Source organism: Sardina pilchardus, chromosome 4 (genome assembly GCF_963854185.1).
Source record: "Sardina pilchardus chromosome 4, fSarPil1.1, whole genome shotgun sequence".
NCBI classification, from domain to species: domain Eukaryota; kingdom Metazoa; phylum Chordata; class Actinopteri; order Clupeiformes; family Clupeidae; genus Sardina; species Sardina pilchardus.
The window spans coordinates 33,988,048-34,002,344 of record NC_084997.1 but is presented as its reverse complement, the minus strand read 5'-3'; the positions used below and the strand labels follow the sequence as shown (position 1 = coordinate 34,002,344).

Here is a 14,297-nt window from a genome sequence, read left to right as displayed (position 1 = left end):
TGAGCTGTTCCCTCTGGTCTTGACCCAGCTCTCTCTCTCTCTCTCTCCTCACACACACACACACACACACACACACACACACACATGTACACAGGTGGGCACCTCCTCTTCCTCCTCCACCTCCACGTCCTCCTCCTCCTCCCCGGCGGCGGGCGGCGGCGGCGGGCCGGGCTCGGCCCAGACCCTGGAGCGTCGTCGGACCAGCTTCCTGGACGGCACGCTGCGGCGCTCGCTGAAGACCGGCTCGCTGAAGACGGGCTCGCTGCGTAAGCAGCGCGTGGAGGAGGAGCAGATGCTGGACATGTGGCTGCGGGAGGAGACCTCGTCCACGCGCGCCTCCGTCCTGGAGAAGTGGGGACGCATGCAGGGCCTGCAGCAGCACCAGGCCCTCCTCAAGTACATGGGCGTCATCAAGGAGTGGCCCGGGTACGGATCCACACTCTTCGACGTGGAGGTGAGCACGTGTGTGTGGGTGTGTGTGTGTGTGTGTGGGTGTGTGTGGGTGTGGAGGTGTGGAGGTGTGTGTGTGTGTGTGGGTGTGGAGGTGTGCGGGTGTGTGTGTGTGTGTGTGTGGGTGTGGAGGTGTGGAGATGTGTGTGTGTGTGTGTGTGTGTGTGTGTGTGCGGGTGTGTGTGTGTGTGGGGGTGAAATAGAGTAAATAAATGTATACCACTGCTTGGTCAAATTTCCTATTGTGATGCGCTGTTTGGAACGTGCATTATTTTTCGATATACCGCACGGCTATGAAGTAGTTCCCTACTTTTGGGTTTATTACACTTGAATATTAATTCGCCAATGTCAATGTAACGGTAAAAGCAACAACGTTGTATCTAAGACAGCGGCAATATAAACGAAAGTGATAGTAGCAGTGGTATAAGCGGGGTAATCAACTCCGCGCCGTGCGTTTATAGGAAAATAATGCACTTATCGAAGTGTAAAGTCCCCTCCGCCTGCGGCGTCGGGTCCTTATTACCACTTCGAACGTGCATTATTTTCCTATAAACGCACGGCGCATCGTTGATTATCCCTTACGTATTTGTTTAGCGTGTGTAGGTGAGGGTGTGTGTAAGTATGTGTGGAGGTGATTGTGCGTGGGTGGGTGTGTGTGTGTGTGTGTCACAGGCTACAAACCCATAGTGTCATGACTGGTGTATTTTATACATGTCTCTGTTTCTTGTGTGTGTGTGTGTAGTGTAAGGAGGGCGGCTTCCCCCATGACCTGTGGCTGGGTGTGAGTGCGGAGAACATCTCGGTGTATAAGCGCGGCGAGGCCAAGCCCCTGGAGACCTTCCCCTACGAGCACATCATCTTCTTCGGCGCGCCGCAGCCCAGCACCTACAAGATCACCGTCGACGGCCGAGAGATGTTCTTCGACACACCTCAGGTGAATAATCATCAACAACTGTGTGTGAAACACAACAGGGTGGAGGTAGTGTAGTGGACACTGTCCCTTGGAATAGAATTGACATATAGACAGATAGATAGATAGATCATTTATTGATCAAGAGGGAAATTAAGGTGTTACCTTGAATTTCCCCTTGGGGATCAATAAAGTATCTATCTATCTATCTACCTATCTATCTATTAGATAACTGTACATACACATACTGTACATTCACATAGGCACACAGACATACTGTATGACATCCACACACACATACAGTACATGCAACAACAAAAATGCAAAAGAAGATATCAGTAGTGTGCAATATGTAAGTCACTTTGGATGCAAAGCGTATTTGAAATGAAGACATTTTTTAATGAAACTTCATTCTCACAAACTGTGATCAAAACAGAAAGGATATATTAATCAGGGATCACACTGACTGGCTTTTCTAACATTGTCTGTAGTGTATTTTAAACACCATGGGGTCACACGGGGATACAAAAGGCCTGTATTTTGCTAGTCATGGGGCATAGCTCACGTGGTACTTTGTGTTATATAATACATATTAAATCAAAGGAATGTGCTTTTTACAAGTGACTTTTTATGGCAGCTTGAAGTGCCATGGCCATGGATGTCTCGTAAGAATAGAGCTAAGACTGACTGCACTGTGAAGACTAAAGTCTGTCTAAGTCAGCATTAATTAATTATAAAATGGTGTATTTTCTCAGGTTGGCGAGATCAAGGCCTAGGTCAACATGATCGATTAAAGTCTGTCTAAGTCAGCATTAATTAATGATAAAATGGTGTCTTTTCTCAGGTTGGTGAGATCACCAAGATCATAAAGGCCTACATCAACATGATAGATTAAAGTCTGTCTAAGTCAGTATTAATTAAAATGGTATCTCTTCTCAGGTTGGCGAGATCACCAAGATCATAAAGGCCTACATCAACATGATCGTCAAGAAGCGCTGCAGCGTCCGCTCCGTCTCCAGCTATGGCAGCAACTGGATCAGGTGATCAGGATTGGCCAATCAGCTCACTGCTTCTCCACGGCGCTCATAGAGGGACCCCGTCTTCCCCAGAGCACCGAGTTTTATGATTGGTTGACGTAAGCAACTGACGAAGATATGAACCAATGAAAGGAGCACCTCTGTTGATTGACGCCTGAGAGGTCCACTGTGATGCTTCTGTAGGTGTGTCTTACACCGTTTGTGTAACCTATGCTGTATTTAAATCCTAACTACTGTAGCCACTAAGTGTTTATTAATGAACTGACATTGCTCAGGAGGTGCTCTGAGACAGAAGCTCCTCCCAGTGCCCACCCTCCTCATCCAATCAGAGGTCCTCCTTAATCTCCTGACTGGGCCTGGACACCTCCACACTCCCTAGTCTAAGCATGCACCCAACCACCGGGCCGGATGAGTGAAGCTCCACACATGAACTGCACAGATGGCTCCCCGTGTGTTGCGTCAGGTTTCACATGTGGTCTCGTACCAAACGACAGGTCACATTTCTTCGTCCATCTCCACTGTGTTGTTAAAAAACGGACCGTGCTGCAGATGCTGCTGGTGGTGATGGACCGCAGCGTCCGTGTCCGTGTCCGGCCGCCGTGACGAGCAGGCAGAGGAGAGACACTCTGAGAGAGGATCCCTCAGGTGGAGCGCTGAGAGCCGTCACCTTGACCTCTCTCTCTCTCTCTCTCTCTCTCTCTCTCTCTCTCTCTCTCTCTCTCTCTCTCTCTCTCTCTCTCTCTCTCTCTCTCTCTCTGTCGCTCACACTCTCACGCTCTCACTCACACTCAGCATCCTGATGCCTTAAAGCCATCCCAGTGCTCCAAGCTGTATCTCTCAGAACACACACACACACACACACACACACACACACAGACACACACTTCCTCTTGCCAGATAAGGTGTGTGCCCCAACGAGTCATACAGAGATGTCCACTAAGATCCCAACCATGACGCCAAGAAAGAGCAACGCTACAGCCAATGAACGGATGCTGTTAGTGTTAGTAAGGGTGGCTCAAGATGACACGCAATACAGACTGATGTGCTACCGTGTGGAACTCGTGTGTGTGTAGTGTGCTACCGTTTGGAACTTGTGTGTGTGTGTGTGTGTGTGTGTGAGCTGAGAGATGGGTGAGAATGCGGACCCTGGCGGACTAACCGAGAGCTGGACTGGTCAGGAGACCTGGTCAGGCAGGTCTTCATCACAACAACCCTTTAAAGGCCTCCGCCACCCTTTAATGATGTGCTCCAGAACACCTTTAATCGTGGGGCGCAGAACACCTGAAGCGACAGTCTTGGCCTCGTTAAGGGTTCTGCACCACATGACATTGCCCAGAAACGCACCTGGTAACAGAGACCTTACCTTCACCTGTGGACAGTACAGGAGTGGTGTCATGCTCGAGCACCCACTTCCTTTGGATATACAGTATATGGATGAATTAGGATGTGTGTGTATGTTATCATTTGGATATACAGTATATGGATGAATTAGGACGTGTGTGTATCATAATGATAATGATGTGTGTATGTTATGTGTGTATGTTATCATAATGAAAAGACTGTTTATGACCCACTCTTATTCATCAACAGGAAACAGCAAATCTTTTTTTGTTCATTTTTATTTGTATTTTTTTTGTTTGTTTGTTAAACAAGCGCTTTTGGTTTGATGCCTCTGCTACAGAAGGATGTGTGAAATGACTTGTGTCGAGAGAGAGAGAGAGAGAGAGAGAGAGAGACAGAGAGTGTGTGTGTTAGTGTGTGTGTGTGTGTGTGTGTGTGTGTGTGTGTGTGCGTGCGCACGTTGGCTTGGGTATTTATTCATAGTCAGAGTTGTTATAAGCATGGTGTGTGTTTGAAAGAAAGCGTATACAATACATGATGTGGGATAAACACACGTGAATTGGGTCAAACACTGACAATGATGCTATGATGGTATGATGATGCTGAAAAGCATTGTGATGAGGTCAAGACGGTGCCAATGGCGATAATTATGCCCATGATATTGATGATGATATTGATGATGATGGTGTTAACGATGAAAATGATAACAGTGATGATGTAGATGGTAGTTATGATGACAACAGTAAAGAAAAGACAAGGTTGATACAGCTGATGGTGGTGGTGATGATGATGATGATGATGGTGGTGATGATGATGGTGATGAAGATACTGATGATGGTGTAGTGGCATGTGTGCTGCTGTCCACCACTGCTCTCCCTTCAGTGGTTCTGATTGGCTGCGGGCAGCTTCATCAGTAGATCCTGTGTAAGATTGCTTTGAAAGTGGTGCAAAAAAAAAAGAGAACGCAGAAAAAAACAAAAAAAAACATTTCTTGCTTGTTATGTTTGGAAAAAAATCACTATTTGATTTTTTGTAACTGGATTTACAAAATGCTCTAATAAATTATTGTATTTCATAAAATTCGTGATTTTTGTTTATTTACAAATTGTTTTTATTTCCATCATGCAAACGTCTATATGGTTTGCTTTATAATAGATCTAATACATACAGACGGCATCTCGTCATACTCATGGTTCCCGCCCCCAGTTACCGTGGTTACCATGGCTGAAACATCCCCGTGGGGGAAAACATTCGTTTCCACTGCATGCAATCTAATGGAGGTGGACGGTGTGAGTACAGAAAACACCTTTAAAAAGATTAAATATTTTAACAAAGATCAATAAACGGCAAAACCACATTTGGACTGATAGTTATCTCTGTATCACCGAGGTTAAGAGTAACATTAAGTTCCCTCATTTGGGTAATTCCAGTTAAATAGCCAGAACTGTCTCGAGTACACTCATTGTAGAACTGGTGTCAATGGCCGGACTGAGTAGCTCCGGTTTAGCAAGCTAAGTCTCATGGCATAACACCACATACACATAAGTTGCATCTAAATGTATTCTCACATTAATGTACATTTCCTACAATGTCCGTGGGAATAGTTTTAATACGTAATGTGTACGTTGGTTATGTTAAACTGATGATATTAAAGTTAGCTAGTTAGCAACCTAATGAAGCTACCATCGAATATTAGCTTCCAGCGAAGCTTGTCATCAAAATTGGGAAACTGAGAGTGAGTTAAGTTGTTAGCATACACTGGACAGTTAGGTAAACACAATTCCTTCACATCATTGTGTTCAGAAACAAGCAGAGCTGCATTTGAAAGTAAAACGAATATATAAAGTGTAACTGTTAGCTAGTTCGCCCATTCACTTTCACTGTGCGATGTTAGCATGTTTTCCCCCACAGAGGGGGCGGCAACCATAGATATATGGGCGGCAACCTTCTAACCGTCTGTATCTATGTAACAACGGCATAGGCCCAAATAAGTTTAAGGTGTGCAGTCATTGGTTGAGAAGTGATGTGGGTGGGTCTCCAGAGAGCAAACAAGGAGGCGGAGAGTTGGTTGTTTGGCGACCTACTTCCACCAAAGACAGTGCTAAACTTTGATTAACTGTGACTGTGACCAGCGACTTGAGATTTAACTTGCCTGCCTTACTTATCGTGAAAATGGTGGACTATCAGCGTTATGTAGTTTTAACTTTGCTTTTTATTCTTAATGTAACCGTGGTCTTTACCCAGACGACCACTGACTCCGTAGCAAGTAAGTAACGTTACTTCAAGAAAAAATAAGCCATTAACTGTACGCTAACGTTAGCTGGGGCATTTAATTGTTAGCGTTGTAGCTAAATGGCTATGTCGACATTTAATATTGATTACATGAATGCTATGTATTGTAAGTTAAATTTAGCTGCCAGTATCTGTAACGACGAGACACCGCATATTAAAGTCGAAATGGGCCATTAGTAGAACAGATTTGTGAAAGAAAATAACGTGATAAGGTGACCATCCCAGCTAACTAACTTTTGTAAATTGTCCGACTTCTGCTAGGAAGCTTCTCATCTTCAAACATAAACTGTGCTATCAACTCCTTTGTTTTTCACTCTTTATCATAACGTTACTCTATTGTTTTGGTTAATGTGTGCAGTTGATATTTAGTTTGTAAGTGATCTCCTTGAATCTGATTCAATCTCCACCTTGAAAGATACCTTGTTGATACATTGTTGATACATTGTCATTACTCTGATTGTTAACATGAAATGTAGCCTACACTGTCGTTGCGTAATTTACCCAAGTAGCCTATCTGTATATTTTCTTAGTCATCAGTTCGGTATGAATTACCATTCTTGGTGTGAATCAGATTTTCCCTTTTTCTCCACCCAGTTTTACAACATCATGTGTTGTCATGAGTTAGGGGTCATGTTCTCGTCACTTGATTTGGCTTTTCACTGCGCCGCGTCCTTGAATACGTCGTAAAGACTCCGTTCCAGTCAGCAGCATCGTAGAGACTTTTATGTTTTCTTCACAGGGTGCTTGCTTGAAAAGCCTGGAATGAAATTAAATGTTGTAAGGAAGACTGTTTCTCCTTTAATAATGTAAAGATTACTTTAGGTTGAAGGGTTTCTCTAATTTGCCAGCAAAACTATCTCTCTTTCCTTCCCTTATTATGGACTCAGACGTGCTTAGGGGATATTTAGTAAAACATTCAACGCAGGTTCATAGGCTACTGTAAGCAGTGATGGGCAAGGTATTACAAAAGTAGTTTACTACATCAGAAGCTATACTTTGTATTTTTACAAAACAAATCCTCAAACAAACAAGTGAACCAGCTTCATGTCAAAAGTCAGGGTTATTTGAATTACCCAGATAATATAACTCAATCAAACAGATACAGTAACTTTGTTATCTTTATTCACACATGTAAGCTATAACATATGATGTTCAAACGCACGGGGACAGTGTGCATAGATATGGCCCATGGGTCATTTCTTAAGTCTGCAGGATAAACGGCAAGCTAACTTAAAATGCCTTAACTAGGCCTATATTGCAAGTTTGATCAAAACAAATGCACCATGTAACTTTGCGTGCATGGGTGGATGAATATGCTGGTTGAATAGAACTGAACTTGAATGTATGGGCAGCCAGAAGGAATCTCTACAGTGAGCTCCACAAATGTAGCTTCTGTAAAAACTACTGCATTACATGGAAACAGCTAAACTATTAGAAAGCCATCTGTTTGAGAAAATACCCACGCCATCACCAAGCTACTGAGAAACGTCTAGTTAAGCTAGTAGCTTTGCTACAAGTTGTAAGCTACTGCCCATCATGCACTGGCTGTAAGCAATCAAAAACCGCTCTTGTGTTCAACTCTCTGTGTCATCAGTGGTTTTGTACTAAGCCATTGGTTTAAAACATAAGCAAAGTTGCCTCTTGCATTATCATTGAGTTCAGCATCAATCTAGTGCCTGGTGACCTCCGTAACACTGCAGAAGAAGACCAAGGAACACCTGCAGTGCCCACATGTAGTGCCCAGCTGTAGTGCCCAGCTGTAGTGCCCAGTTGTAGTGCCCACATGTAGTGCCCAGTTGTAGTGTCCATACTCCATACTGGCTGTGCTGTAAGCAACTTTGGAGATGAAATCAGATCTTTTAGCACAGTGCTGCAGTGCTTACATACTTACACACTCTCTCTCTCTCTCTCTCTCTCTCACACACACACACACACTCACTCTCTCTCTCTCACTCACACACACACACACACACACACACGCACACACACTCTAACTATTGCTGTTCTTCTCTCATGACAGCGTGCGCCTCGAAGACCAACACGAGCTGTGGCGAGTGTCTGAAGAATGTGACGGTGAGGATAGTGACCGGCAGCAGATCACACACACACACACACACACACACACACACTACACAGGAATACACAGGCCATAGTGACCGGCAGCAGATCACACACACACACACACACACACTACACAGGAATACACAGGCCATAGTGACCGGCAGCAGATCACACACACACACACACACTACACAGGAATACACAGGCCATAGTGACCGTCAGCAGATCACACACACACACACACATGCACTACACAGGAATACACAGGCCATAGTGACCGGCAGCAGATCACACACACACACACACACACTACACAGGAATACACAGGCCATAGTGACCGGCAGCAGAACACACACACACACACACACACACACACACACACACACACACACTACACAGGAATACACAGGCCATAGTGACCGGCAGCAGATCACACACACACACACACACTACACAGGAATACACAGGAGGATAGTGACCGGCAGCAGATCACACAGCCACACACACACTACACACTACACAGGAATACACAGGCCATAGTGAAGGGTGGACAAAGGTCCCAGAATATACCTCTGTGTTATAGTTGGCTGGATCCATTATTACGGTTAAATCTCACACACACACACACACACATTCACACACTATTTTGCAGGCCATAGTGAGGGGTGGTCACAGTTCCCAGAATCTAGCTGTGTATGATTTCACATTTCACCTTAAAGAGGAACTATGCAGGATTGGCGATTTCATCTCTGGTTTCGGTTTTGTTTGTCGTTTTCGCTCGATTTATGCTTGCATTGTCTCTGCAAAGCTTCCCCGACAGCTTTAGCGTGTATGTATAGGCTATATTCAAATATATAAATTGCAAGCGTGGTTCTTCGTCTCAGACTTCCAGATGTAAACAATGAGCGATCGTCTCCTGCAGAAAGTTGCATAGGGTCTCTTTAATGATGGAACCAGTCAACCGTAAAAAAACACACACACACACACATACACACACGTGTAAAACACACACACACACACACACACACACACTATTTTGCAGGCCATACATAGTGAAGAGTGGTCACTGGTCGCAGGCCATAGTGAGGAGTGGTCACAGTTCCCATAATCTACTTCTGTGTATCACTCTCTCACACACACACACACACACACACACACACACACACACACACACACTATTTTGCAATCTCTGAATGTAGTGTTACTCTTGCAACTCATGCTAGTACATGCTAGTACAGTAGAGTTTAACCAACCTGTCTGGTCTTGCCTGAGCATATTTGGAGTCTGTATTGTCTGTGCTGGTTTTGGCACAGGAAGGTGTGCTTGCTAATCTTACAGAAACGGTTATTTGTTATCTACTTCACTGATCGTGTTTTGTGGCAGGTTCAGTTGTTGTAATTGGTTTGTGTTCATGTAATTGTTTGAGTAGTTTTCTTCTCTGGTTTTGTGTGTGTCGTCTGGTGTCTTCGCCACACTCTACTTTGTATGTTGTTGTCTGCCATGTTGACTGTAAAGGATAGCAGCCCCCCAGGTGTCCTGTTTTGGTCCTTGGATTAGTGGACGAGGGGGAGGCAAAGCACCTTTTAATGAACTCCTCTGTCCTCCGTCCTCCGCCCGAGACCATTCATTCTGTATTAGGACACCTCGAGGGCCGTTATCCCGCTTATCACCCAGTTGCCACTAGAGGCAGTAGTCATGTCTTCATAGCACGCAAAGGGAGCAAGTTGAAAGTTGTAGGCCTTCAACAAACTGAACGGCTGCAAGTCGACAGCCGTTCAGTTTGTTGAAGGACTACAACTTTCGATAGCTTGTTTTCAGTTGATTTAATTGTTGCAAAGCCTGCTTCCAGGCTCAACCATTGCCCTACTATGGTTGTTATAGTTGACACTAATAAGCATTGATATGGAAAAGTGATTCAACTTTTTCTTTTTGTTAATCAGATCTACTTCTAGTTGTCCCATTATTTAGAATTAATAGCCACCCCACCAGCCAATCAGAAAAGAGTATTTCTTCTCTCCGGGTGATGTAACGGGCATGTAACGGCGTATACTGATCCCTGTGTATGTGTGTGTTGTAGTGTTTGTGGTGTGAGAGCAGTGGAGCGTGTGTGGAGTACCCTGTGAGGAATATCCTGCCTCCCAACAGCCTGTGTCCACTTCCTCAGGCTAGATGGGGAGTCTGCTGGGGTAAGAATGTTACTGCCACAGGCTAGACCATTTCTATGGCAATGTAGAATGTTACTGTAATGCAGGAGACTGTTTCCGTGATGATATAGAATGCTACTGTAATGGAGGACATTGTTTCCATGATGATATAGAATGTTACTGTAATGGACGACATTATTTCCATGATGATATAGAATGTTACTGTAATGGAGGAGACTGTTTCCATGATGATATAGAATGTTACTGTAATGGAGGACATTGTTTCCATGATGATGTAGAATGTTACTGAAATGGAGGACATTGTTTCCATGACGATGTAGAATGTTACTGTAATGGAGGACACTGTTTCCATGGAGGAGACTGTTTCCATGATGATGTAGAATGTTACTGTGATAGAGAAGACTTCCATGAAAATGTAGAATGTTACTGTAATGGTGTTGATCAGAGCCATATAAAGAGAGAGTTGCGACAACCCGGGTACAGAAAATTCGGTTTGTGACGTGGTTCGTGTAACTTCAAGTAGTTCAAATCATATTCAAATAGTTCCCGGAAGCGATTTTGACTGTTCGTTAGAATCTTAAAATAACCGTCTTTTACTGTCTGTTAACGAGTGTTCGATCCTAACTTCCGGGAACTATTGTTGAGAAAATATGGAACATTAGCGTCAATGGAGTTGTCGCAACTCTCTCTTTATATGGCTCTGGTGTTGATTATCTCTGAAGAGCCTTTAGAACCATCTGTTATCTCTGACTATGTAGAATGTTACTGTCATGGACGTGATGGTTTCTATGATGATGTAGAATGCTGTACTGAAGTAGGCCTGCTTCAGCAAAGATGATGTGGTAATGTGTGTGTGTGTGTGTGTGTGTGTGTGTGTGTGTGTGTGTGTGTGTGTGTTTCCGTAGTGAACTTCGAGGCCTTGATCATCACCATATCTGTGGTCGGAGGGGTCCTCCTCATCGGTCTGTGTGTCTGTTTCTATCGCTGCTGCTGCACATGTGGGAACACCAAGTAAGTCTACAGCACTGCGCCGCGCTCTTGACTGGCTCAAGCCTATTCAGGCCCTGTGTCCACCAGTCACGTGTATTGTGCTGACCGCACCCTCAACCTCCTTTTCTCAGCGCTTCGGTCAGCGCTCTCAGTGCTTGTTGTGAGGTCACGCAGTTTCCCCCTCTTCAGTTTTGATTGGTCGTCGAGAGAGAAGTGACACTGACGAGCCCAGTGCGGTTCTAAAAGTTCTAAAACAGATTTGAGCTCTGAGCGCTGCGGGAAAAAAAAGGTCAGCCAAGGGCTTTTTTTCGCTGAGGGTGCTGAGCGCTGTGACTTTGGCCAATCGTGAAACGTGGAGATGCACAAGACCGCCTTATTAACAAAACGATTACTTACGCATTTATGAGCGGTAGCGTAATCGACGGTGGTCATTTTTAGCGTCTAACCTATAACATAAAAAAAAGATGGTCATCAGATATTGTATGGTATGCACGTCCATAGTAGTGACATATTTGCACGGGCAACATAGTTATAAACGCTTGCGAGTTTCAAAATGTTTGAAGAGGCAGAGCTGCACCTGTAAGATGTATGACAGAATCTCACACGTGAGAGAACTTAGTTTTTCAAGATAACTGATTGGTCAGTAGTCAGTAGGATTGGTCAGAGAGGATTTTTCACAATTTGAGCTGTAACTTAGCACATAACCTGATCCCGACCAGGTTTGGTTGGCAGCATAAGACACCATGGTGATACAGCGACGCTAAAACAAATCCACTTTCGTATGACCGCATACCCTGGCTTTGAGCGCTAAGCCACTAATCGAGCTTCGTAGGACACCCCACTAGAGGACTGTTGTAGTGGAGCAGTCACACTGAGTCTGAGTCAGAGTCCCACTGAACACACACCTAGAGCACTGTACTGTATTGTGCTGAATTTGACCAAAGGATCGCAGGATTAGAGTCCCATAGTGACACACGGGACAGAGACTCTTTAGTGTACATTTAGCTCATTTGAGGGCAGGATCAAAATGTAGCTGCTCTCATCATTTAAGGTAATGAGTAATGATTGGCAAGTTTTATCAAAGCATATTTTCACTCTAACCACTTGCGTGAAGTCAATGAGGGCTGTTGCAGAGCTGTTGGTTTTCCCTTTGGGGCTTTGAACTGTAGGGTCAACTGGTATTAACACACTGGTCTGTCTCTCTCTCTCTCTCTCTCTCTCTCTCTCTCTCTCTCTCTCTCTCTCTCTCTCTCCAGGAGAGACAAGAATCTGGACGAGAGGATGGAACGGCAGGCTGACATGAGGAAAATGAAACACGAGGAGAGGTGTGTGTGTGTGTGTGGGAGGGAGGTTTGGAAGTGGGAATCCATATTGCAAAGTACTGTATATGTGCCAATAAAACTTGAAACGTGAACCTTATTGGCCGTGTTGAACTCTTACAGGAAAGCAGAGATGCAGAGCCGGCATGACGACATCAGGAAGAAGTACGGTAAGTCCTATTGGTCCATTCAGCTCTGTGAAGTCTATGGCCGACCTACCAATGGAGTCTCAGGAAGGTTTTCATACAAGCTAGTGTCGATAAATAGAATCATCTAGAAACGAATGAGTCGGCACTTTGAATCGTGATTCTAGTGTGCTTCCTCGTGACTCATTTTCTGCCATTGGTTGTCATTTCTTTGCAGGTCTGGTGAAAGACAGCGGTTACTCCAAATTTGAGAACAACTGAGTCACCGCTGCGATGAGCCGTCCCCGATTCTAGAACAACCTCAGTCGTCTCCTGTGTTGTGCTGATGGGGTTTCACTTCTAGAACTTCTGTTTTTTTTCTCTCTCTCTCTCTCTCTCTCTCTCTCTCTCTGTCTCTTTCTCTCGTCCATTTACTTCTCCAAAGAACTTTCGTCCCGAGCCACCATTTTACTGAAGTGGCCTGGTGTGGCCTTATTCAGTTTCCTTCCCCTACTCCGTCTCCTCAGCCGTCTTCCTGTTCTCCATTTTTCTTTTTTTTTATTATTGCAAATGGGAGAAGCTGATTGAGATTGTTTGTGTTCAGTCTGTGGTTGATTACACTGTATGTGATTGTAGAAAGTCTTGTCTTCCAATGCTAGATGTGCCAAATTAGTGAGGTAGTTCTTTGTAGCACCTGCCCCTGTGTAGCTGGTGGTAGCTGATGATGATGTCTGTTTTGTACTAGTTTATTTTGTTCTCCAGGGGTGCTAACCCGTCAGCAACTTTGTTGGTTGGCAATGGGGAATTGCATTGCAACCAACAACCAACTTAATTAGCAACTATAGTTTTGGGAAATACGCCCCAGGCCAAATAGTGTAACGCCAGTAAGCTCTTCATTTTAAAATGAGCTCAACCAAATGAGGGTTTCAGTGCCAAGGATACACACTGTGACATTGAGAGACGCTGTTTGTCGTGAAATGAGGTCCACTGCAGCCCAACAGAAAGTCAAGTTATCCCCGTTACGATTTCACCACCCTGGAGGACTAGTCTGGAGACTGGACTAGTTTGATCAGCACTCCACTCAAACTACGAAGATGACCACATTTCCCACACAGGAAGTCCATCTTTAGAGCTGTGGTGCTCTCGAGCATGGGAAGTTTAGAGGGTTCATAGGTCAGACTTCCTGAATGTGGTGTCACATGACAACGCCGGTCTTCTGGAACAGCCTTTTTAACATGTGTTTACTCTTAACATTTCAGGCTCAAAGCACGCTTTTGTATATTCTGATTTGTGCCAGATAATTCTTCCCAATGGTATTTGCTTTAGCTGATGTTGGCCATATGGTCCTACAATTGTCAAAACTCCACATATATCCAAAGAGGTTCTACATGGTATTTGTTTATGTTGTTGTATGACCGTAGTCTATGAGTCTTATACTGGTGCCTAAAAATCATATTGTTTACTGTCTGTTGCCTTGTGAAAAACAATCTGCTTTGCTCCTGTAGGCTCCCCTTTGAATCATTAGCTTTTATTAAAGCTCATATAGACATTCTACAGTTCTCCCTGAGTTTGAGCGCATGTTTAATTTATAAACGTTGAAGAGGTTC

General features: G+C 44.4%; 2 protein-coding genes across 2 annotated transcripts in view; both read left to right on the top strand.

Annotated features, from left to right (window-relative positions):
* myo10l3 (myosin X, like 3) overlaps positions 1 to 4,808 on the top strand; it is a 145,044-nt gene extending 140,236 nt beyond the window's left edge. The window contains 3 exon segments of the mRNA XM_062535324.1: positions 95 to 454; positions 1,193 to 1,384; positions 2,300 to 4,808. Of these exon segments, the coding sequence (XP_062391308.1) occupies positions 95 to 454; positions 1,193 to 1,384; positions 2,300 to 2,404 (657 nt within the window). The 3' untranslated portion in view covers positions 2,405 to 4,808.
* A 984-nt stretch (positions 4,809 to 5,792) lies between these two features.
* On the top strand, positions 5,793 to 14,243 carry pttg1ipb (PTTG1 interacting protein b). Its single transcript, XM_062535322.1, has 7 exons — positions 5,793 to 6,004; positions 8,051 to 8,103; positions 10,169 to 10,277; positions 11,162 to 11,267; positions 12,503 to 12,571; positions 12,689 to 12,735; positions 12,929 to 14,243. The coding sequence occupies exons 1-7, from the start codon at positions 5,911 to 5,913 to the stop codon at positions 12,970 to 12,972; spliced, it is 522 nt and encodes a 173-aa protein (XP_062391306.1). The 5' UTR covers positions 5,793 to 5,910; the 3' UTR covers positions 12,973 to 14,243.
* Positions 14,244 to 14,297: the final 54 nt, after the last annotated feature.

Bases quoted from the DNA above. Each gene is read 5' to 3' on its own strand.
- pttg1ipb (XM_062535322.1), top strand. From the start codon at position 5,911: ATGGTGGACTATCAGCGTTATGTAGTTTTAACTTTGCTTTTTATTCTT. The intron at 11,268-12,502 runs GTAAGTCTACAG...CTCTCTCTCCAG, and splicing joins TGCACATGTGGGAACACCAA to GAGAGACAAGAATCTGGACG. The intron at 12,736-12,928 runs GTAAGTCCTATT...ATTTCTTTGCAG, and splicing joins CGACATCAGGAAGAAGTACG to GTCTGGTGAAAGACAGCGGT.